Source organism: Vanellus vanellus, assembly GCF_965231255.1.
Source record: "Vanellus vanellus genome assembly, chromosome: 3".
Lineage (NCBI taxonomy): Eukaryota > Metazoa > Chordata > Aves > Charadriiformes > Charadriidae > Vanellus > Vanellus vanellus.
Window position 1 is genome coordinate 50,661,113 of NC_138907.1, and position 25,024 is coordinate 50,686,136.

The 25,024-nt window shown below is 41.5% G+C and overlaps 2 protein-coding genes across 3 annotated transcripts; both read left to right on the forward strand.

Annotated features, from left to right (window-relative positions):
- Nucleotides 1-223: 223 nt before the first annotated feature.
- SFT2D1 (SFT2 domain containing 1) lies at nt 224-19,945 on the forward strand. 2 transcript variants are annotated; one of them, XM_082481618.1, is made up of 8 exons: nt 224-363; nt 6,472-6,558; nt 9,133-9,215; nt 12,147-12,228; nt 14,628-14,663; nt 15,418-15,476; nt 16,870-16,899; nt 19,238-19,945. In XM_082481618.1, the coding sequence occupies exons 1-8, from the start codon at nt 301-303 to the stop codon at nt 19,275-19,277; spliced, it is 480 nt and encodes a 159-aa protein (XP_082337744.1). In that variant the 5' UTR covers nt 224-300; the 3' UTR covers nt 19,278-19,945. The 2 variants fall into 2 exon arrangements, with proteins under 2 accessions (XP_082337744.1, XP_082337745.1); XM_082481619.1 differs by lacking the exon at nt 19,238-19,945 and adding an exon at nt 18,193-18,235.
- A 2,304-nt stretch (nt 19,946-22,249) lies between these two features.
- Nucleotides 22,250-23,415, forward strand: PRR18 (proline rich 18; the record flags this gene model as incomplete). Its single annotated transcript, XM_082481796.1, has 1 exon — nt 22,250-23,415. The coding sequence occupies one exon, from the start codon at nt 22,250-22,252 to the stop codon at nt 23,087-23,089; it is 840 nt and encodes a 279-aa protein (XP_082337922.1). The 3' UTR covers nt 23,090-23,415.
- Nucleotides 23,416-25,024: the final 1,609 nt, after the last annotated feature.

The following is a 25,024-nucleotide window of genomic DNA, read 5'->3' on the forward strand; positions in this document are numbered from 1 at the left end:
GCGCAGGCGCCCACCTCGCCCCCAGCTGCGTGACGCGACGCGGCGGCGACACCCCGCAGGGGCTCCACTGCAGAAACTACCCCGGGGCCGCCGCCGCCGCCGCCGCCGCCCCGTCAGGGCCGCACCGCCCCAGTGCGCAGGCGCGGGACCTCGCCCAATCGCCGCTCTGCCCACTGCCAGGGGGTGAAGCTTGCGGGTCGCGTCACTTCCGGTTGGGCCAGCGGCCCGGCAGGGGAGTCCTATCGGCTCCTGTCTACTCTGGCCCGGCCCGGCTCTGCTCGGTCCTGCCCGAGCGACGGCATGGAGAAGCTGCGGCGGGTGCTGACCGGGCAGGACGACGAGGAGCAGGGACTGACGGCGCAGGTACCCGTTCTTCTTCCCTCTCCCCGCGCCGGCGGCATGGTGGCCGCTGCTTAACGGCCGCTGCTAACGGCCGCCGAGCTACGACTCGCGGGCCGGCGCCGCCTCCCCCGCGGGGGGCCGCAGAGGGCTGAGCGGTGCCGGCGCCGTGACGGGGTGTCGCTGAAGCCTCCCCGCCCCAGGCCCGCACCGGTGTCCGCGGACTCGGGCGCCGCCGCGTTCCCTCACTCTCCGGTCTGTGTACATACCCCCTCTCGCCTCTCGGTGTCTGCCCGTCCGTTTCAATAAGCGGGAGAGACGGGGAGGGCAAAGAGAGACGAAAGTTCGCTGCGCCCGGCAAAAGGACAGGGTTTGTGGGTACAAGGCCCTGCCTGGGAGTAAGAGTTTTGGCGAATTTTCGGTGTGCGGAGAGTGTCTTTGTTGTGTTGGTGGTTTGGGGTCGTTTGATTTTATTTTCCAGGTCCTGCTTTGAGATAACAGGGTCTCCTTGTCTCGTGCGGGCTCTTCTTCCTAAATGGCCTTGGTACTTGATGATCAGTTAAACAATAGGTTTTCTTTCTAAATTGCTTCTTCATTTCCTTGTGCCCCTGAATTTGCAAAAGCCATGAAAGACTTTATCTAGACAGAGATAGTTTTGTCTATATTATGCTGGCGTTCCTTTTTTTTGCCCTCTACTGCTCAAGTACAATTAATTTTTCTATTTCTTCCCCACCAGCTTCCTCATCAACAGGTGGGTTTTTTTTTACTGGGTTTGAACGCCATACATTTCTGAGGCTTCACTCCTAGGCTGGAGCAAAGCTGAGCATACTTATAAAGAACCATTTGTACCATCAGTTCCCTTTTAATTGGTGTGATTTCAGGTCAAAGTGCCCCACATCGTGGAATATCTTGATACAGTGTGCTACAGAATGCTGGAGTATGGTGGAGGAAGCTGGAACATAGAGCAGCCTGGATCTGAGCAACAGCTAATAAACCTTGGTGAACCAGCACAACCTCAGTATAGTTGGTGTCTATGGCACAATATTAGGTCCAGCAGCTTGCTGCAGACATGCTTCACTTGTCTTTGCACCAAGTTGCTGCTGGTCTTCAAGGTTTATGAACTTGGCCTCTTTGCCTCAGTAAAGCAGCTAAATTGTATCCGCACCTGACTGATTCTGGAAGCAGTGTAGCATCTGTGCCCTTTCACACCAGAGCTGGCTGCCAGCATTTAGGAGGGATGCTTCACCTTCTGATTTTATCACAAGATTATCAAAGAAATACCTGCATTCCTGTTAATCTTAATTGAATTACAAGACAATTAATTGATCTGCCATCCTCAGGCACATTTCACATGAGACACATGGTAGTGACATAGAGTTCTCCTTTACTTGATGCTGTGATGTTTAAGACAGCGATCAATAGATAAATGCCTAAATATGTAATAATTTTATATTTAAGGTGTATATCCTGAGGAGAGAACTGATCTAAGAATGCATCATTTATTAAATGACAGTAACTAACCTATAAATGTTGTTATAGCTGGAGAAGACTTTAAATATGAAAAGTCTGCCTATATTTAAGGTCTGTCCAGTACATGAAAGAAGAAAACAGAAATATGCCTTCGGCGTAGTGCAAAGGAGCTTCATGCTGAGAAGATGAACCAGAAAGATCTTCTTTAAAGTAAATAAATACCCACTGAAGAAAACCTCAAGTATTTAGGTTAGGCAACATCTCTGTTGTAGGTTTCTTTCAAAGTAGCAATGTATTTCTGGAACACTGGAAATCAAGCCTCATTTTAAGTGAGGAAATTCATATGTGACGTTCACTAGAGCTATAGCTTTACAGCTGAATGGTGTTGGCTATTTTTAAAGTGTGTGTAATAGAGCAAAAAAGTATCTGCACCCATGCATTTTAAGAGGTAAGGTTGTGAAAGAAAACATGAGGTTATACATTTTGTGTGTAAAATCTTAAACTGTTTTAGATGACCTTTCTGGAACTGAGTCATGTGTTTGGTTAAAAACAATGGCCCTCTCTTTGGAATAGCTGATAGTTGTGTAATAGCCATCATATGGTTTACATGCATGAATGTCTCTGTATTCTGCTACTTGGTTTTTGCAGAACCATTACCATGAAGTCAGCAGTAATTCCTGTTAAGTAAACTAGAAGAAAAGTATATAGTGAGACAATTGTGTGACAATTCAATGAAGTCTTTCTGTACTTTCTAAACTCTTCAGATGACCAACTGTTGCCTCTTGCTGCAATTAGATCAATTATTCTAAATATATATATATAAGGAATTTGTTACAAAAAAAATCAATAATAAATTGTTAATATACCAATGTAATGATGTTGTCAGGGCAGTGTTATGCTGCTTAGTTTTATCAACACCAAAACCAATATAAAATCAGTCCATTTGACACATTGGCTCATTTTCTGGCTGTAGTTTCATGATAGTTGTTGATTGACAACTGCTTAAAGCAGTCAACAAGACTTTAGCAAGAAGGAATAGACCAGATATTTAAATTTCTTATATTTTACTCTAAAGTGTTGATAGAAATACATATGAGGAAGCCTGTTAGGGAAAGATGAATATATATATCTATAAATATTTTTTTTGAAATATTGCTTAAGAACTCAATTCTGCAAATGTTCTCAGCATTTCTTTGAAATTTTCTCCATTACTTGCATATTCTTAAATTTACTATCAAGAAAAGATGTAATTGTTAACTTCTAGAGTCTTTCTTAAAACCTGTAAAAGAAAGTGTTTCTATTTTTTTTGCTTGCCCACATGAAAAACTTTCATAAGATAATTAATGTATGGGGGGAGCAAGAAACGTTTTTGAAGAAAAGCAGCCTTGCAGATTACCATTCATATGATTTATTGGGTGTCCATAGCAAGCTATTCAGTAAAGACACTGTCTTCTGTCTCTTGCAACTTGTGTATTAAAATATTGCAAGACTATTCGTTGTGTTTCAGGAAGTCTGCCTTCTGGATTCCAGTTTACACTTAGGGTTTCCTCTTGATTTCTGGATTTTTTGGTCACTTCTTTGATGTAATATTTTCTTGGAATATCCTGTGAATAAACATCTTTGCTTCTTGCCCAGGAGTTTGGCATTAAAGCTTAGCTATAGAAAACTAAGGGTTTCTACTTGTTTTACGGGAACCCTCTTGCTGCCACCACTGCACAGTCCTCCGTATGAATCTTTCCTCAGATGTGGGATTTGCATTGCAATTTTTTCAGTCTTCTAAGTAAAAGCTTCTGCTAATGCAAATATTATAGAGTGTAATGCAAACTCTTTTTATCTGAAATCTAGGATTAGCTGTACAGCTTATGAAATTCAATAAAAAAAGTCCTGATCGCCCTTACATTGTTTCCTGCTTTTGTTGCATAGGCAGCTTACACTTACTAACTTTTTCTTAGGGTTCTGGTTCATAGTCTCTGAGTGTAGGTGTAAGAAACTAAGCTGTTACTTCAGGGTGTCTCACAGCCTCTCTTATAGAAATTACTGCTCCTGCAGCACATAAAGCAGAATAGGCAGGTGCTGTGTCAGGTCCTCAGCTTTTACAGATTGTATCCTGGCAATTTAGCACAAGCTGCAGTCTGTGGTTTAAGTAGTTGAACTATGTATCTGTCACGCAACTTCTGCAGCAAGGTGCTTCACTACAAGGGTGAAACAGGTATCTCGGAAAGGTAACCAGTTCCATTGCTTCCATGTAACCAAAAAATCATTAAGTATCAGGGACTAAGAAAATTTGTTACCAGACCTCCAGTTTCAGGATTTCAAACATTGCATTAACTAGGTTCAGCTTGGTAACATAAATGGTGACAGCATCAGGAATGGTTGGAGCATCAGCCTTCATTTTAATGCCAATTAATCTATTTAGTTTTATTATTACAGAGGATGCTGTGTTGTGGTGCTCTGGCAGCTGTCATGCCACAGCTTATCTTCCTGCAGTTCATGTGCATCTATTGTCAATCTAAGTTTTTAAGAATTAAATCCATTAAAAGTATTAAACTACTTTTAAAATCATATTTTAAATCTTACGGCATATTTTGTTCCGAGCCTTTGTGTGGTTCACTTATTCATGGTGTTGGTATTTTTTCCCCCTAATAACTGTTAGGGAATTAAAAGAAGATAAAACTATTCTCAAATGTATATGAAAACTGAAATTTCCTGGTAGTTGTTTCAGGAACACTGTCAGATACTAAGACTAGAAGTAGAATACCAGTAAGTGGCATCAATGTGCCTGATACACCTGAAGAAATTATTTACCTTCATCCTTTCCCTGTTTTCTAGGCAATCATGCATCGGGTGTACCGGTACTATTGGCCCATCCACGCTTCTTTTCTGAGCAGGGGTGGAAAGGATTTTTACCTTTTTTTTGTGTGTGTGTGTGTACATGTGATTATTTGCATGAATAGGTGTAACTAAAAGCATGATTCAAAGGGGTATCTTCATTTATGTCCTGTCAGCTCTTCCTACACTTCTTACATGTATAGGCATTCAGTAATATGACCATCAAATATGATTTCAAATACTAAATCTTTCAGTTACTGTTTCTGTCCATTTCTTTAATGCGTACATAAGGATAAAGAGTTGGACCTAACAAGGTAAGGTGCATCTTCTGACCTTTGGGAAGTTCTGTCTTAACTGCTAAACACAGAGGAGGAGAAAGAAAATTCAGAACAATATTGTATCCCAGCTCTGTGTCTGCTCAAACAGTATGCAAGTGTGAAAGACTATTTTTAGTGTTCTGCTCCTTCTTAAGTAAATATTCAAAGTATTTAATTTGATTAAATAAGGTTAGTAATTTTTTTATAAATAGTAAGTAGTCTGAGCTATTCCTTGTTGATGTATGTTCAGATGCTGATTGATCGCAGCACATAAATGTGTACTTGTATGTGGGCCTTTTTAATTAAACTAGGTATGGATTCTTCATTTGTACAGATGTTGAAATCATTGTAATCAGTAAACAAATTTCATTCATTCATTTACCACTGTCTGAAAGAGAAAATTCTCAAAATAGTAGGAGAAACATCAAACTCATTGGTTGGGGAAGCCCTAACTTGTATATATGGTTAATAATATTTGATGGAAAGTAGGCTAGATAACGAGGGCAAATTTGTTTGTCATCTGAACAAATAGGATAGTTAGCTTTTTATAGTCATTTTATGTAAGCTGAAGCAACCCTTCACTTAATAGACCAGTTTAAAATAGAATGTGTATTTAATTTTAGTGACCTGGAGTAAGCTGAAATATATTGTTCTTACAGCATGGGTGGAGAAGATGAGCTGAGGATATCTAACCAGTCACTTCTGCTGAACGGGGCTGTTCTGCTTCCAGCTATGTGGCCCTGCCTCTTTCCTTATATCAGTATGGCCACTTTTCTGACATCTTGCTGAGCTGGTTTAGCTCTTTAGTCTAGCATAGGACTAAGGCATCAGATTAGAAGGAACGCTAGTTCTTTTGGCACTTCGTGAATTATGTCAGCTAGCTCAGCACGTTAAAGGGTCTTACAGGTTCTGGAGTCACAATGGAGAAGCAGGAAGTAAAATTACCCCTTTCAGCAAGTTAGCTGTCTGATGAGACAAGCTGTGTTAATCTGCTTACACCTTCACCCTGTAAGGAACAGTAATTAAAGTGGAATCATAATGATTGCAGTGGATACTTGTACTAATATGTACAATGGTTTCTGTCTAGTAGCAGGAAAAGGTCTATAGGAGCATGCAGTGCTGCACAAATAGGTATGTTCATCTGCAAATTGCTGGAAGGTCCATTCATTCTTCTGCTTTGGTACAATTGTAAGAATTTTCAATTGTAATAGTATGGTGAAAAGAAAGCCTCTTTGAAAGTGGATCAGTATTGCTTGAGTCCCAGGATATACCTTCGCAGGTTTTGTCTTGTTTATTTGTTTTGGAAATATGTTTCCAAACTGCTAATATAATTTCTTAAACTGAAATAATTAATATGCAAGCAACTGTTAAGCAAGGTAAAATAATAGTTTCTGGCTAAAAAATTATTTTGTTTGAAATTAAGGACTTCAGTAGTAAAGAAAAAAATGTCCTTCAGATTGATCAAAACTGGGTTTGTAATATCCTTTTTTTTTTTTTTTTTCTTCCTTCTATTAAGGTCCTTGATGCCTCAACACTCAGCTTTGGTACTCGAGTCAGATGGTTTGCCATATGTTTTATTGCTGGCATTGTGTGTTCTATTCTTGTAAGTAAAGTGATTCTGTGTTTGCTTTATCATGTATCCTAAATTTTGTATCCATAAATTTAAGTGGATGGTAAATGCATAATTAGCATATAGGGGCTGTTATTTTGTAAATTATGATTTTGACCATCTTTCTGCCATTCACATCAGAGGGCATTTTTATTGTAGCATAATAAAATTTCTTACTAAAAGGTTTGAACACTGAAAAAAATATGCGATAGTTTTCATCTAGATTTGTGAGTGGTGTACTAGAAGAGAGCTCTTGCTGTTGTTCAGTGTGTACCCATCTTATTTTTATTCTCCCCAATAAATGGGGAAAAGGAGATGGAAGCTTGAAAGGTTTTTTAAAGGCTGAAGAAACCACAAGTGTAACCTGGCACACTCACAAATCAATAGGTGATGACTGTGGTAGCGTGTTGACACTTGAAAAACCTGCTGCACTCCTGTTGATCTTACGGTCAGCAAATCTGTTCATTCTTGAACTCGAGGTGTTGGCAGGAGGCTTAAGCTTGCAGTTAAAAGCTGAGAACTATTAATTGATTGAGTCTATCAAAAACTGACGCAGGTAACTTGCAGTACAAAGCAGTTCATCTGCACAGAAAGTCTCAGAAGCAGGGGGAAATAACATTGGGAAAGTATCCGGACCCCTGGGTTTGTGTTTTTTCTTATTTTTTTTCCTCCTTTTTTTTTTTTCCACATTGAAGTATCATGTTCGTTCTTCACAGAGCATGACTTCTGATGTAAGCCAGTCAGCAGCCTTTGGCTAATGTGTGTGGATGACACCTGCAGTTTTAGTGGAGACTGTCAGGCAGACTGCCTTGACTTGTAATGAGTTCTGGTGGTAGGATGGAGAAACTTGTCCAGTGTGCATTAATTTCTGGGTTTGCCGTTATTTAGATGACTGCTGTTGCTCTTTCATTTACCATGAGAAGTTTTTAAACCAAAGAGGCATGTAATGACAGGAAGAAGTAGCTATGGAGGAGCAACCTATTGATTGAGGCACTCACTTAGAGATAGGCACTCACTGGATTCTCCTGCAGGTGGAAGCTTCTCATTCTTTATCAAAACTTGTGGTTTGTTAGACTCCCCGAGACCCAGAGGTAAACCAGAACAATTGCCAGTCTTACCTATGAGATGTCTTACTTAAGTGGTAATTGGTTCAATAAAGGAACTGGACAGTGGTGTTCTTCATATTGATATCTATGCCAAGTATAGTGACACAAACTCTGGCCAGATGATTGTGTTAGAGAAGGGGCAAGTTCTAGGGTTGGAATGTCCCTTTTTTAGGGTTGCTTAAGCATTATTTGGTTGATTCCCTCCCTCCTCTATTTTTTTCACAAGTAATATTTAACCAATACCATCACAAATTTTAGTGCACACCAGGTTTGTGCTCTAACACCTATTTCTGGACAGGTTGACATCACATTTTTTTCCGCCTTTTTTTAGTGTTTAATCTTTGTGACTATTCTGTATCACATGGTGTGAAACTACAAAACAACAGATAAAAGGCTTTAGGATCTTGGTTTCCTGAAGTTTCCTTGAGTTATCTTGAGCTTGATAGATCAGAGTCATAACTCTGCTAGTGTGTTTGTGGACCTCGTATCTTGGAGAGTTTGAAGGCAGCTCCCTAGCTAAGCTTTGCCAAATGAAACTGAGAGCTGGCAACTCAACCTTCTTCTGCTTCGGATTATGGACCTTTTGGTATATTTATTATGTTCTTGGCTGGCCAAAATTGCAGGTGGTGTGTTTTCTTTAGTCTAGTCTTTGCAAAGTGTTCCTAGGCTTTCCTTGTAGAATACAATTAAACTCTTCTCTTGCAGCTTTCCATGGTTGCTTGAACTGTGGTCTGTGCAAACAGACAGCACAGATTCCCACTGAAATTGCGATTGGGTAGAATATAGTTGCTTTTTTTTCTTTGCAGGACACAGTGTCCACATCACAGCTTGGGGGGGGGGGGGGGGAAGGAAAAAAAAAAGTTAAAAAAAACCCCAAACTAACTAAAAAAACACATTTTGCTTCTAGTTTAGGGTCTCTCCCTGATCATCATAGGGACTGTGATCAGCAGAAGGCTTTGGATTTTTTTGTGTTTAGTGGAAATAAGAAGTAAGGAAGTAAGATGTCTGGAAGTAAGAATTCTGAAATATTTCTGTTCTACCTCAGTGCATATCTAGACTGCAAGTCCAGATGGTTGATTGGAGGAGAAAGGAGATGGTGGATATTAGTGTGGCTTTATGACTTTTTTTCCTTTGTGTGCAGAGGTTTATGATGTATAGTGGGGCATTGTAACAAAACTGAAAGTGTCACAAATAGAATATAAATAGAACAAATAAATGTTAAAACAATGTATTGCCTAGTTGTAGAAATATTGTGAAATATAGTAAATCGATACATTATTTTGCCAGTAGGTGGCAATAGAATTATGCTGAACGTTGACTACTACAGCTCTGAGAACAGTATGCTCAGCTACTGTATGTTAGAATGACAGTCTTCATAGTCTGAAAATACATTCATAGACTATAAAATCTAAAAAAATTTAATTAACTAATTAAAAGCATACAAATAACCTATCTTTTGTAGGGAACAGCATTGCTATGGCTTCCAAAGGGGATCAAACTTTTTGCAGTGTTTTACACACTGGGAAATATTGCTGCGTTAGCCAGGTATGATTTCTTAATTATTATTAGAAAAGTATCCTTCTTTTCATCTACACTTCCGTTTGCTTTTACTCTAAAATGCTATGTTGTGTATAAACAACATTGTTTTCATATTGAAATGCTAATAACACAAAATCTTGTTTGTCTTACAGTTTTAAGATTAATAATTAGTGAGTATTAGTTATTCACTTGTTATTGCCCCATTGTAATGTTTTACGTGATTGTTTTGTGGACACTTCACAACTGTTATCCTAAGTATGAATAACAAATTGCTGGCTGAATGTTATGTACCTTTTACAGCTAAGTCCTTCTGCCAGGTACAGATACCTCAGTTCCAGGGGCAGACTAGTCTGCCGGCTGTGCGGATGCTTTGTTACCGGAAGAAGCTTTTTGCTTTTAACAGAGGTCATCCTGTTTCTAGGAAAACTCTTTGAAAAAGGAGAGGCTCAGGAAGTCCTCATCTTGACTGTAAGGCCAGGCAGAATCTAAAAGTCATTCACAGTGTATTTTAAACTCTGTGTTTGGTTCTTTGCAGTGTTCCCTGTAGCAGTTAGTCTTAAAAGATTTGCAGAAGGGACCTCCTAGGATCTAAAACTCTTCTTTCACTGTCTGAAAGACGTGTAAGAAACAACTTAATCTCGAGAAGGTATTTTCAGTTTCTGTTTGTCCTCCTTCTCTTACTCTCTTAGCACAGTTGAAGCATGGTCATGGGGCTCAGAACCCATGGAGTCTGGTCTTGACTTTCACGGACTGTGACTTTAGTCAAGTTACTTGAGTCAAAGCATTGTTAATCTGTTAAAACTCAGGCAATATGACCTTAACGTTTGAGAAATGTGATGCTTTTCCTGAACAAATTTGTTAGAGGACAAAGATGTTTATACTGGAATTCAGTCTCTTGTTTGTAGAACTATTCCATCTTGTACTAAAACAAGATAAAGAGTTAATACTGGAGGCAGGCAAAACTGAGTATTTCCCTTTCTCTCCCTTACCTTATTCTTTATTGTTTGTTGTTGGGTGTTTGTTTGTTTGTTTTTTAACCTAGCAATTTGAGTGTGTTTTCACTACTTCAAATTAAATTAGTATTTTAGAAACTTGGTGCTAATCAAGTCTTAATTGTCAGTGAACTGAGAGGAAAGCTTTTACAGACCAGTATTTCTTTTTGGAGAATGCTGAAAAACTTTAGTCTGTATTCCAACTAAAATTAGAAGTAAAAAGAGGCCCTCTTCCCCTTCAGTAAACAACAGGCAACAGTGTTCTAAGACCAGTAGGAAATGATAATAACGTCCTAAATTGATAAGGAGATTTAAACTTTTTCAGATTTGTTGGCAAGTCTGTATTTAAAACAAATGCAGTTACTGCTCTTATTAAATAGTCCTGTCTAGTCTGCTTTTACTATAATTTTCAAGCCACAAACATGAAAACGACGATACTTATTTGGTTCTTCTCTGGGATTAGTGTACCTTCTATGAGTGTTTTGTATATAGGAAATATACTGTGTAAGTGGTGAACCGCTAGATTTTATTTTTTTCAAGCCTTTCTACTCCCTATGGATTCTCTCACATCTCAGGAGAAGCTCTTGTCATGTCTGTTCTTTAATGCTCATCAGGCTAGCATCAACGCGTTTTGCTTTTTATATTTTTTTCTGCCTATTTTATGTGCCCTAAACCTCCCTAATTTTTACCACCACGTTTTCATCATCCATATCCTTCCACTAGCTAACTAGTTTTTTATTCTAGTTCTTAAAGTCTCTTTTTTTTTTTTTTTTTTTGTCTTAGTTTAATTTTATGCCCCAGCAGCCAAGATTAAAAAATACTGAGAAAAAATTAGTTTGGATTGCAGTGAATTGAAAACATTTTTTTTTCTATTGAACTGAGAACACCTTTTTTTCCATATAATATGGACTTTTGAGGTCTGTCTATGCAACTTAAAGAAGAAAAAAAAAAAAGTGAGGAGAAGAGGATATATACATAAAGTTGCTGGTAGGAGAACATCTGGGTGTGGGAGACCGTGGGTTCAGTTTACTGCTTGGGACATGGATTCCCATACTACTTCTGTTGTAGAAAATGCATGCTTCACCAGGCTTGTGACTAGTTTCTGGAGGGAGCTCTACCAAACTCTTCCCTGCTACTAATTGTTTTATTTCATATAAATAAATATTAAGTAGAAAAGGAGTTAAATTAGGTTTCGTGTTTTGTAGTAAACCATTCAGACCACCAGAAGGTTACAGGCATTCTTACTGTCTCATTAAATATCTTCTACAAAGCAGAATGGCTTCAATGACCGGGAAGGAAGAGACTCATCTCAGAATATTTCAAGCCAGATAATTACTCCTATGGTTGTGAATTCTTGGTTCACATCACATTCATTTTTGCCTGAACAGGTACGGCATAGCGTACCTTGAACTCCTTTCAAGTTAACTACAGAGTAGAAGAAAGCAGGAGGATTTAAAACAAACTACTGAAAAACTTCCTTCTGTTTTTCCTTGCTGATTTTATGAAAAGAGTTAGAGCTTCTCTGTAGTATTGATTGTAGCTACTTGCATGCTGCTTGGGTAAGAAGTTTACTGTTAAACAGAATTTTTCTACGGAAGTTTGGTCTTTGTATTCTTTGCATTCTTTTGGAAAGTCAGTTCTTAAAACAGCCTCAACATGAAATTCATTAGACTTCACCTTGACGGCCCTCTGCTGTAAGTGGTAGTGTTTTGGAAAGAATTTCATGACCAAAGCAACTCAATACATAATCTGTTTCTAGGAATAAATTTGTGGAATATTTCACTTTTCATTTTAGCAGGTCTCTGTTACTAAAGACTGAAATGCCTTTTTTTAAAGCCTTTATGGTCATCTGTCTGTTGGAAAACTGGTTAATTACCTATTGTCTTTTGCAAAGATTTATTTGAAAGTGATTTACCATTTGTTTTGTTTTTTCCCCTCTTATTAGTACATGTTTCCTGATGGGGCCACTGAAGCAATTGAAAGCAATGTTTGAGCCAAAAAGATTAGTAGCTACAGTTGTGATGTTGGTAAATATACTATCTTTACTTTCTTTTGCTAAAAAGTTTTCCTTTAGCCTCAAAGTTAAATCTGAGGCTTTACTAAAGGGAGTTTATTTCTCAGTCCACCTCTTCTTTGTACTGAGTAATAATAGTAAAGCTGATTAACTCTATTTCATGAAGATTGTCTAACTCCTCTCTATCACCCTGTGTTTTTGTTGCTTATGATTTCTTTTTTTAACTTATTAATTCGGAGTAAAATGCTCTTAACTAATTATTTCTTACTAAATGCTAATATTAGGTTGATTATTTTTAATTTGTTTTCAAAAACAATTTTTTCAAGAGCAAGGCAAGAGAGAGACTTCTCAGCTACCATGAAAAGTCAGTGGTCACCAAGTCTAGCTTGACAGTTATTTGTTGGCTGCAGCTCTGTTTGTATAGCTTAGTGGTTCAGCACTTTTGAAGCAATGGAGAAAAATAATTTCTCTCCCCAAAGTCCGGGAAGCTATATGTTCAGCTTCACACTTCTCCATTGTGAGGTCCTTGGCTCCTTTACTTCCGTGACCATCATTTCTTCTTCCAGGAAGATGGAAAAAAACAGCCCTGTCCTCAATCTCAGAGTTCCTATCCCTAAACTCTATATTAGGTAGTTAAAAACAAGTTTCTGCCCTTGCTGCTTCTCTGTTTTGTACTTATTTTCTCTCCTGTTCCTCCTGATTTGTTTCAACTTTATTTTTGAAATGTAGTTGGCTGTCCTATTCTCCCTATCATATAGCTTTCTTTTCTAGTTGATTACAGCTGATGTGGATAAGAAACTCGCCATGAATTCTTTCTAGATGGCTGTCGTATGGGTTGTATATATCTTTCTATCACTCATGAAAAAAAGTTATAATCTCATTTGAGAAGCTCACGTTTGCCCACATATTTTGGAGAAGTGACAAACCTTGCTTGGACTCTGAGCTTTGTTAAAGAGGTGACTTTTTGCCATCTCTTCCAAATCATACCAAGTTACAAGTCCTAGGGAAGTTATGTTTCATAGGTCTACAGTAAAAACATCCAAGAATATTTCCAATTCCCTAGACTATGTGTTTGCTGAGCATGAATTCACCGATGCTTTACAGCTGTGGGCTTTTTCTGGTGAAGCTGAGGGTCTAAACAAGACACTAAAACAGCTAGCACAAAAATTATTTGCTCTGATGACCCTATCATCCACTGTGCTCAGACATGGTGACAAAGAAAACAACTTGCTTTGAAGGGTGTGGAAACAAGGCATGTCCAGGAAACGAAAGGATAAGAAAGAGCAGAAAAAATGTCACAGGGCTGTGCATACCTGTGCAGACAAGCTTCCAACAGGGTTAGGAGAAGACAGATTGAAAGGTTTCATTTAATAGGAAATAGGAAGATTGGATGAGAACTAAGACTGTTAGGATGGAAAATTTCAGTAATACAGAGAAGAACTGGAAAACTTCTAAAGTTTAGAAAACTTTTGATGTATTTGACTGTTTTCTTCCCCATCCTAACACAAAGCTAGAATTATAAGCAACTCAGGAGTCACAAATATGTTTGGAAAATTCAAGACACTGTTATTTTTATTTCTTTCAATGAAACACCAACAATTTTTTTTCAGTGAAAATTGAGAGTTTCATTCTGTTTTCTACTATGGGTATTGACAAATGGAGGGAGCCAGGTGAGATTTAGTAGAAAAGTTCAAAGTGATGGTTAAGCTTGCACAAATGGTGTGATTAATTTGGCACAGTAAACCATATAATTGTAGTGTTCCATCAAAGATGTAGCTTGAAAAAAGCTTTACGTGAGCTTTTTCACTGTGTATGAGGCAGCTGCTCCCTAGTGGGCTCTTCATTAGTGTCAGAAGATGAAAAAAACACCGGCAGATGAAGCAGAGCCTGTGTTTGCCAAATACTGTAATTGTGAATGGGTGTTTTTAATAATGGGTTGTTCATGGTGATGCACATACCTTTCTTGTCAGATGTTGATGTTATGAATACTGGATCCAAAATGATCCTATGTATTGAAATAATAGAATAGCAGTTCCCAGACTACTTGGTTGCTTTCAAGCAAGCTTTATCATCTAAGCTCACCTCTTGATAGACCTAACACGTAAGGCTACACAGACCTGGTTATAGTCCTCATGGTTCCTGAAGTCAGTTCCTACCTCTTCTTTCTTCTAAGACTTGTCCCAGCCCTTCTGGCCATGGAGCACATCATACTGTGCTTTGGAAAACACCACTTTACAGGGAGTTCAGCATATAGTCACTGTGTGACAGCCTTTAGCTCTGCTTGTTTCATGAGTCAATTCTGAAAATGCTGATTACACATTGCAAACATGAAAACAGTTACTGTATTTGCTTTGTGTATTTGAGTATTCATTCTTTTTTTTTTTTTGTCTCTCTCCTTTTATCTCCACCCAGCTTTTCCTAGTATTGACTCTGTGTGCTGTATTCTGGGTAAGTGAGAATACTTTGTTCCTCTAAAGAGCAATCTAGCTTGCTTAGTTTATTAATTGTATTACAGCTTTAACGTACAGTTCAGTTATAGAGGAAAGATGAGCTTGTGTGTGTGTGGAATTTGTGTTTTCAACCGCGGTTGAGTCTAGGTGGAGCGATGAGCTTGCTGGCTACACAGCAACTGCACCCTTCTACCTGCATGTGATGTAGATGAGAATACAAAATCTAGAGCATTATGTTCAGTCTGCAGACCTCTGGACTAAGAACTAATAAAAGCAAGTTAAAATGTACTTTCATCTTAGTGATGTGTACTTACGTCAAAGAATATCAGAGAACATGTAGTAGTCTTTAGAAACCATGCATACGGAATATTAAACTGATTGAGACAAGTACCTTCAGGCATCTTGATTGAAAAACTGGCTGTAGTTATGTTCTGTAGAAGTAAATATGTAGCTGAAGTGAACTTCCATATTTGCAGAAGTACAATATCATGAATGAAAGTGAAAGTGTTAGCGTTGATGCTGTTAAGTGTTTTCAAAGCTAGAGAAGGTTTTCATAGCATGATGTTCATGGAGTGACAGATAAAATGAATGGAAAGTTGTGGAAGAGTGGAGGGGAGTAGCAGCTTAAGTTAAGACAAGGGAATTCAGGCATTGTTAACTAAATTTTTGGCTGAACAGGCTGTTGCAGTTGTTTACAGTATAGACTGGTACAAAATGAACTAATTTGCGATATTTGCTTGATTTTTACTTAGTGGAACAAAAAAGGTTTGGCGGTGTTATTCTGCATATTGCAGTTCTTGGCAATGACCTGGTAAGATTCTTAAAGTTAATTTTAATTTTTTCTCCCTGCCCCTACACCCGCATGATTATAAATCTATATATATATATATGCTTTGCATAACGTAAGTGTGCCCAAGTGCTAGCTTCAATCTGTTTTTCTAAGCTAGGCTGTGTAACTTCAGCAAAATGTATGTGCAATCGTCTTGCAAAAATGGTAATTTTAAGTATATTCTGCAATGCGTGAACTTATTTGAGACATTATGAGAGGAATATGTATGCAAAAAGATTCTCATGCTTTTTCTCTGTTGTGAGAACTGTATACTCATATGTCCTGCTTTTCATTATCTCCCTCTTTTTGAGTTCTACCTGAATTTTTGTTTTTGAAGTGGAGGAAACTAAGTAACATTTTCATAGGGTGTGTCCTGCCCCAAGAATGTTTAGCAGCACTGGGGAAAGAGTGGGTGGATGTGAGAGGGTAAATTTAGTGCAGCAGGTGCGATGATGATTGTCCAGATGTGCTCCGGGGTTAGGCTTAGGAATGTGTGAGCACAGTTAGGTGGATGCTTGCAAGCCTGGCTGAAGTTTTGGAAGTTACTGCTTTCTCCATGGAGATACGACTGAAAATACTTGGTCTCCTTGTTCAGGGGAATTACTTGGTACTAGCTCTTAGACGATCCAAGGTGACCACAGTTCTTGTCTGAACTTGCCCTGAATACACAGTGTCTATGCTGAACTTGGATCTGAGGACAAATGGCCATTTGTTTAGGATGGAGGGCATCGTGCTTGATACTAGATAGAGGAAAGACTGCTAACTCAAACTGTGTTCTGCATGTTTACAGCAGACAGCTTCACATTTGTTAATTGTCCTAGAGCTTGATCGGGCTGGGCATGAGAACGAAGCACAGCCTGGAGGCTTGCGAGAAGCAAGTTTCAGAGGATAATAGAATTATCAGCTGTTTGAGTGTCACAGTTGTGGTGTATTATTTATACTACAGCATATATCTGTATTTAGGGCTCTGTAAATAATATGATTAGAAGAGGTATATTTGCATAGTAATGTGTATTGTGTTTTAAACTGAAAAAAGTTGTCTCTGTCATCTTGAAGAATACAGTTTTCCCGGAAATCTCTATTCCTTTTGAATCTAATGATAGTAAATCTGCTTTTTTAAGTTTATGTGCAGTAGAAGTTACGAGCTATTTAAAAAGCTCCCTAGGAAAAAGTAAACCAAGGAGTCTTTGGCAGTACGTTTAGTTCTTGTCCAAGCGTGTTGTCTTTTCTTAGGTAAGCATTAAATTAAGTAGGTAATCTTGTTTAAAGTTTTGTTACAACAGGTTGCTTTTATTAATGCTGGACTGAAGTGAAATAATTGGGTTCTAGGAGAGACATGAATACTCTGTCAAATATTTTTTTCTCTTTTTTTCAGGTATAGTCTGTCCTATATTCCTTTTGCAAGGTGAGTCTGCATAATTACTGCCGTCTTAACAAAGGTCTTTGGGCTAGGGAGGGGGAAAACCTAACCTTCTCGCTTTTGTTTTAATTTTTAGAAAATGACATAGCTGAACTCAAAATAATGCTTAAGATAAGCTTTAAATACAAATAGAGTGCATAGTAATTCTATTTGTTAAATCTCATTCTAGTTTTCACCACTGCGAAAAAATTTTTCGTCTAAAATCGCTAGTGATTTAAAAATGCATTGATGCAATGGGAACTTTTCCAGTACTTACTTTAAAGATAACTTATAGATCTGAGTTTTTAGTTAAAAGCAAACAAAGCAGCATAGTTTCAGCTGCAAAGTCTACTTCTGAACTCCTCCATCATTTTTAGGAGAGGCAAAGGCAATGCTTCATGCTAATATTCATTTTGGCAAGCTTCTCACTTTCTTTTCGCTCTTCTATGTGCGAAAAGGGAATGAAAGCTAGCCAAACCCATAGTGAAACCACATTCAAGTAAACAAACTGAAGAGTCTATTTTGTCTATAAAGCTTCATGTAAAATACAGTTTGGTCTTTCAGCAGTGTGATTTTTTTTTTTTTTTTTTTTTTTTTAAATAAAGTGCTTACATGTCTGTATTTTACGTAATGAGGTTTTCTGTAGTGAAAGAGGGGAAAAAAAAGAATACAAAGTATTGCCTCTTGCTTTCATCTGATATCTTCCGGTAATGTTTCTGTAACTTTGCTGGAAAAATCTGTACTACAGATTTTTATTTTTTTTTAAAAGCATCAGATTTGAGTTAGGGAGGATTAAGCTGTATGTGTTTGGGTTTTTTTTGGTTTTTTTTTTTTTTTTAAAGATAGTAGTTGATAATTACAATGGATTAAACACTTTAACTGAACTCAGGCTTCAAGTTGTCATCTTACTATTTCTGATATCTCCAGCTAACCCAGTCAAAAGTAGTATTCTGAATTCTTGTAGTTCCTGTGGCCATGTGACAGTCTTGGGTAGGATCATTCATTCCTTTTTTTTTTTTTTTTTTTTCTTTTTCTTTTTTAAATGTTCTGCTCTTCACAGAAGGCAAAGCAAGTTGAGTTACTAGTCACTGGTCTTTTCTTCCCCACCAAGAGTACTTTAGGTTCTGGTCAAAAAAACATTAGGTTATATGCATCACTTAATTTCTTTATTTGTCTATTAGATTTTATAAGCCAAAGAACAGAATTTTATACAGGCTGCTTTTAGTAGTGCAGTGATTTCTTTAGGAATTACTGAGTTATTTGCCTATTTGTAATGCTGTCATAAATTTCTTTATATAGGCTGTCTTTCTTACAGAAATAGTGATCTAAACCACGTTAATTCCGGAGAACAGTATTATGTAATTTGTTTAAATTATGCATTAATTTGATTTCAACAAAATTTTCATTACTTGGTTTAACTCTAACGGTTTACTCTTAACAGTAATTTACTTGTTTGTGGTTTTAGGGTTGATTTTGGTTTGGGCTTTTTTGGTGTGTTGGTGTTTGGTTTTTTTGTTGGTTTTTTTTTTTTTTTTTTTTTTTTTAATTAATGGTGGCTCTCCTGCTGGCATGGCAAAATAACCGCAAACCAAAACCTAAACAACAACAACAAAAAACACCAAAAGCCATACATACAATGACTTTAAGGAGTCATGATAGTATTTTTCTTCATTTTTCAAACTGACTAGCAACAGAATACAAATTCCGCTCCTTAATAAGTTGTTACATTTTTTGAGAAAATGAAAAATAAAGGAGACTAAAGTGAGTGATCTAGACAGAATAGTCAGAAAACAATTTGTTTATTGTCAGTTAAGTAGACCCCTTCAGATCTTTCCAGCCTTAAGGCTGAGCCAGCTCTTCATCCTGCACTGTTAGTACCTGCACTTTGCATCCTTCAGGCTGTGCTTTGTTTGCCCTGCAACTCGATGGTCTAACTCCGCTGTGGCTGGCGCTCGCAGCACCTGCGCTTTGCTCATTGTCTGGATTTGGCGTGCTCCTCAGCCATGCCCTTGCTGGCCAGCCTTTGCAAAATAAGGCTTTGACCTTTGCTAAGCCACCGAGTGTGCCGCAAAACAATTTTTAACGCTGTGTCTGCATTTTAGCGTGTGCTTGTGTGTCAACAGTGTGGAAGACTTAGACAATATGGGCAGACCTGAGCTTCAGAATGCGCTGGAGCCTTTGCTTTAGCTGGTGCCATAGACATACTTGACATGGCTGTTAAGATCTTGCATTTGATAAACTATTTATTTCTGTCTTTAGTTTATGTAATATTTTTAAATGTGTAAATATGTATCTAAAGAAAATAAGAAGTATCTTAACTGACTTTTTTTTTTTCTTTTTGAAGGGATGCTGTGATTAAATGCTTCTCAGCCTGTTTAGGGTAAATTTAAGACAGAAACCACTGTACACTTCAAAAGCCAGCTTTATTCCTCTGTGAATTTTGCTTGGAAAACTATACTTTTCCACTCATGAAATACCCAGTAACAATGTAGTATTGTCCTTGCCTTTTGCATTGGGGGATTAAATAAATGTTACTAGAAAGTTTTAAAAATGAATTGGGTGAACTGTTTGTGTTTACCCTGGAACTTTTAAGTTTGTTTTTTTAACAAAAAGAGTACATTTAAATACTTTGTGCAGAGTAGTCTTAAAACTACCTTGCATCCAGTAACAGTTTATTCCCCAGTGGAGGCAAGCCACTAAGATCTGGGTAGCGTGCATAAAGATTTCATTTACAGTTCTGTCTAAAATTTTCAATGTGCCGTTTATGTTTGTATATTATTCCTTGTGTGCTTTTCCAAATCAGAGCTTTATAAATGTTGTAAAGATTGGGTAAGTTATAATTAACTGCTCCTTTGAAATGTCTATACATGTGCCTTATGGAAAGAGCTTAATGAGAATATGTGAAAGATCTGTTTAAAGCTTGTTGGATTTTATTAAAAAGCTATATTTTAAACATTTTTTTTTTTTACTTTCATACTTAAATACTTTTTACTAAAAGAACTTATGGCTAATGTATAAATGAGATTTGTGAAATAAATAAGTTTTAAAGGTGCCTAAACTATTTTTTATTTAGGAATCTGCTACAGAGAGCTGAATTTCAGCATTACACTTGAGTAAATATGAAAATATATTAAAAAATGGGATATGTGTATGACTATATCCAAATTTGGTTATTAGATTTGCAGAAGTGACTTTAAAACTTCTCTGTGTCAGTATTTAGACAAACTGTTCATTCTGACTTAAACTGATAATGGATTGAAGTGAAATACTGTAACACTCTGCCTAGCTTCAGTAAGAAGTTCTCTTTTCTCCTTTTTTGCAACTGAGAGCTATTCAGGACCACAGTTAAAATCTTAATGTTTAGCTGATACTATGTTACAGGAGGTTCTTTTTGGCACAGGCAGTGCTTGATTACCTGCATTCTAAACCCCAGTTGTTTTGGATTTTATTGTGTTTTCTGCTAATCCACAAATAGAAGAGGAAGAAATTTGAAAAGATGTGAGCTGCAGTGTCAAGAACGGGAAAACACCTCGTCCTTTAGTATACGGAGTTCAGGCTAAAGGGACAAATTGCCATACATTCCTGTTAAATCTCAAAGTATGTTGCACAAAATTGCAACATCTTTTAGGGTGGGCTGTATAAAGGGTGATTGCATGATTTTGCAGCTAAACTGCCAACCAAGCCTCACCTTTTAACCGATCAGTAACAATAAATTGCCAGTGAGGCATCCTTCCTGCTGGCGATACGGGACCAGGCAGTCCCGACCCTGCAGCGGGCTCCTGGGCTCGTCAGTACAGTGTGGTGTAGCGACAGCCTCTCCAGCTCTGCCTGTCACAGTGCTTGCGTGCCAGTGCACCCTTGAGTGAATTTGCAGTTCCTTTTAGTTTTCAGTTTGCGTTGAAGATGAGCTGGTCCGTGCGTAGGTAGTGATGGATGTCATGCTGGAAATGACTGTCACTGCCCCTTACCCACTTGCTGTTTCCTGTGGAGGCACTGACCCTAACTGGCACTGGGGAGATCCCATCCCACAAGTCGGTGCTCCAGGGTTGGTTTTGCCCGTCGACCACCAGTTCTGGTACATGATCACCTTCACTGTAATCTATAATTAAGATGGTATTAATCATTCCGATTTTTTATTTATTTATTTAGGCACTGTGGTAAATAACCAATGGGTGTTAATTTTGTTAACATCAGTATTGGATCACCAGAACAGAATGGGTTCAAGAACTGAAGTCCAAAAATTCCACGTATTTGTATGCTTTTATGTGCACTTAGATCTGTAGTATTACATGTTTTATTTATTTTTCTCTCCTGAACACTTACGGATTTGCTTTCTTCACCTGCACACAGAGCATGCATGCTGTGCTCTTTAGTCAATAGCTGTTGCTCCTTCACATCCCATCTTTGTTTGCTGTGTATCAGTATTCCAAAGTTGACAGCTGATGCATCCTCATTGTGTGACACCCCTTTCATGACAGTGTGAAACCACGGATGTGGAGATCTCTGTCCCTGTGGATTGCATACATCCCACCCATCTTTTGATGAAATTCTGGTATGACTTCTTAGACAAAATTTTGGAGTGGTAGTAATCTTGGATTCACGGGAAATATATGCTTCCTTATTCCTACCACTAACTTCTGTTATTGTTTAGGGTACTTCAAAAATTAGGGAATGACTGCCGCCTTCCTCCTCAAAAAACCCTCTAAGTGTTGAGCAATGTTCTTTGCCTCCATCACAGAAGGAATTGAGGTTCGGAAGCAGGATCTCTGGTCGAGGCTCTTCATTAGCAAGCCAGGCTGCTCTTGTCCTCAGAGGACAAGCGTGTGTATTTTGGAATTTCATGTAGGTGCAAGTCTGCGCTAGGTCTTAGTGGGGCTGACAGTACTCTGCTCTTGTCTGCCTGCTCTTATTCACGGTAATGCAAGCAGTCGAGGAGCTCAAAATATCATCGATGCTTTGAAGATGGCGTGAGGGTGCTAGTTTAAGGTGACATTAAAAGCCTGCCCTTTCACATTTGGACGCTTGAGGAGTTTGGGAGACATGCGGAGCCTGCCTGCCCTGGGGGCCGTGAGTCCCGCCGTACCCTTCCTGCCGGTCTGCTGTGGGCCGGGCGGGAGACGCGAGGGGGGGGGGGGGGGAAGGCGGCGGCGGGCCCCGGCAGGGCGGCCAGCGCCTGGAGGACCCCGTCCCCGCCCGCACGCCCACCCCGCGCCGGGGAAGGCTGTTCCCGGGGCGGGCGAAGGGCGGGAAGGGGGGCGGGTTGTCGAAGGGGGAAAAGCAGCGGCTGTCGGCGCAGACGGAGCCCACACCCCGCGCAGCCGCCGCCGGCCGGGGGGCTCCTCGCCCGCCTCCCGCCATGGGGCTGCAGCCCCGGCGCGCAGCGGGGCCCTGCCCGCCGGCGGGGAGATGCGCCGCCCTGCCCGGGGCGCGCACCGCCGCTGCCTGGGCTCGCAGCGAGGAACCGGAGGGAGCTCCCGGCCGCACCGCCTCCCTACCGCCCATCCTGCCGGCCCCCGCCGCCGCTTCCCCCGTCGCCGCCCGGGTGCAGCCCAAGAAGCCGGCGGCGGCGGCGGCCCCCAAGAAGGCAGCGCCTCGGCCCGTGGAGGAGAAGGCGGCGAGGAAGGCGCGGGGGGCGCCCCCGGAGCGGGCGGGTCCACTCTCCAGCTCCTGGCCCTGCTCCTCCCTGCAGCGGCAGCCGCCGCGGAGGCCGCCGGCCGAACGGGGGGCGCGGCCCCAGCCCGCCCCGCCGCAGCCGCGGGGGCGCCCGGGGGCGGCGGGGGCGGGCGGCAGCCGCTCCTGCGAGAGCCTCGGCGGGGCGGCGGGGGAGACGGCGCTGCGCTTCTCGCTGAGCCTACCCCCGGAGGCCGTCCGGCTGCTCCAGCGCCGCAACCTGGAGCGGCAGCGGGGGCAGCCCGCCCCCGCCGTCGGCGGCAGAGCGGCCCCGGCGCGGCGCGGCGGGCGGGCGGGCGGCGGCGACTTGCGCGCCCTGCTGAAAATCTCGCTGCTGAACGACAGGCACCGCTACGACGACGAGGAGTACGAGGAGGAGGAGGAAGGGGGAGCGGCGGCGGCGGGGGCGGCGGTGGACGAGGGGCTGGTGCGGAAATGCACCGAGTGGCTGCGCGGCGTGGAGAGCGCGGCCGGCCGCGACCGCCCCGACCGGCTGGAGACGCTGCCGCACCTGGGCACCCTCTGAGCCCCGCCGCCAGCCGCTGCCCCTGCCCGCGGCGTCTGTCCTTCGCGGTGCCGGCCGCGTCGCGGGGGAGCCCCGGCGGGTGACGGGAGGGGATGGGCGGCGGAGCCCACGGCCCGGAGCCGGTCCCCGGGGCGGCGCCGCCGCCGGGGCGAGGGACAAAGGAGCGGCATCGGCCTCCCCCCGCCGGTGCCCGGGTGCTGGGAGCGAGAGGAGACGGCTGCGGGCGTCCTCCTTCGTCCCGCGTTTTGGGTTGGTTGGTTGGTTGGTTTGTTTGTTTTTTAAGACTTCTGGCTACTTTATAAGGTGGGCGTAATGATTTTGTATATTTGTACAGAAAAGTTCGTTTTTATTTATTTGAATAAATGACTCAACTTTTGTGTTGCAGTGGCCTCAGCGCCTTAGTGGCTCCGCGTTGGGCTATTCCTAATCCGCCTGTGGCTGCCGGGGAGCGCCCATCGGCTCTCTCGGGGGCCTCAGGGTAAGGATGGCGGGCGATAACGGCGCGGGCAGCGTGTGCCGTGCAAACGTTTGCCGGTGTAGGATGGATGGCTGCTGATACAGCCGCCGACAACGCGGCTCCAGACAAAACCCTGAGCTGCTGGAGCCGGAGGATGCCTCTTCAAAGCGGCGCAGCGCCGGGCATTCAGCGAGAGGAACGAGCCCCGGGGCGCGGCGGCCGGCGGGATAACGGGCCGAGGGGAGGGCGGGGGGCTCACCCCTCCCAGCCCCCAGCCGTGGGGGGGACGCGGCGGTGCCGGCCACCGCCCCGCCGTGAGAGCTCCGCACAATGGGAGGATGGGGGCGGCGGGGGGCGGGCAGAGGCTGGGTCTGTGCGTGGACTGCGCGATTTCACCCCCACGCGCTCCCCCCTCCAAACACCCCCCCACGCCCCCCCCAGGCAGTAATTCAGACACATCCGACCTTCCGAGCTGCTGTCAACGTACGGGGTGGGGGAGGGCGGGAGGGAGGCAGCGCAGCGGCAGCATCCTTTGTCAGTGTCCCCCGGCGGGTTCCCAGCCTCCCCCCCCCCCGGGACGCGCTGCAGCCCCCCCGGCCGCCCCCCAGCTCCAGGCTGTGGCCGTACCTGCTGCTCATCAGAGCTGTGCGTGTTGGGAGAGGCGAGGAGGGGGCGGGGGACGCTAAATGTACAAAAATTACTGGTGGAAAGGAAAAGGTAAGTCTTACCAGGCTTATCGTTGTTGTCTCGGCCACTTACTGTCACTCTGGTATTGTTGTTATCCAGCTTCTCAGAACAAAACATTTACTAAATATTTACTATGGTATGGTAAACATTTTGCAAATGGGTGTTTGAGCGTGTAGGAACATGTTAAGTTGAATCTACCCAGCAAAGTAAAACGGTTTAGTGCCACAAATTGGGTATTAATACACTTCATGTAGATGTCAGTTTGCACCAAATGATGTCTGTGTTGGCTGTTCCATTAAATCACGTGAGATAAACATTTCTACAGATTAGTTGCATAATGTAGTGATGTGCTACATTTTGTATAGTATTCCCTTTTCCTCCAGGTTTGTTCAAACGCTTTTTTCCATTTCATTTTTCCCTGAAACTTTAGGAATCGCAGGGGAAATGCTCTGAGAAAATATTTATTTATTAAATGCATTGATACAGCCATTGAAAAAATAACGTACCAATAAAATACAGATGTAAAATAGCAATGCTTAAAGGCCAGAGAGAATCGAAAATGAGAATATATGGACAGTAATTCTATTTAAGCAAATGTAGAGTCATTTGTAGTGCTAGCTATGAAACACGTGCATGTTCATATAGTTTTAACTGAGTTTGCATGTTGTTCTACCGTATTGTTCTGGTTTGAGGACACATATTCATCAATTTTCAGTAACATCTTCAAGCAAATCTGCCTTAACAATTGCAGATTTCCTGCCAAATTTAATTTGTGCTGGCCTGATATCAGA

What these genes read in the sequence shown, in the direction of transcription:
- SFT2D1 (XM_082481618.1), top strand. Translation starts at nt 301, where the DNA reads ATGGAGAAGCTGCGGCGGGTGCTGACCGGGCAGGACGACGAGGAGCAG. An exon ending in AGCAGGGACTGACGGCGCAG is followed by an intron (nt 364 to 6,471) that starts GTACCCGTTCTT and finishes CCTTCTATTAAG; the next exon opens with GTCCTTGATGCCTCAACACT. An exon ending in CTCTGTGTGCTGTATTCTGG is followed by an intron (nt 14,664 to 15,417) that starts GTAAGTGAGAAT and finishes ATTTTTACTTAG; the next exon opens with TGGAACAAAAAAGGTTTGGC.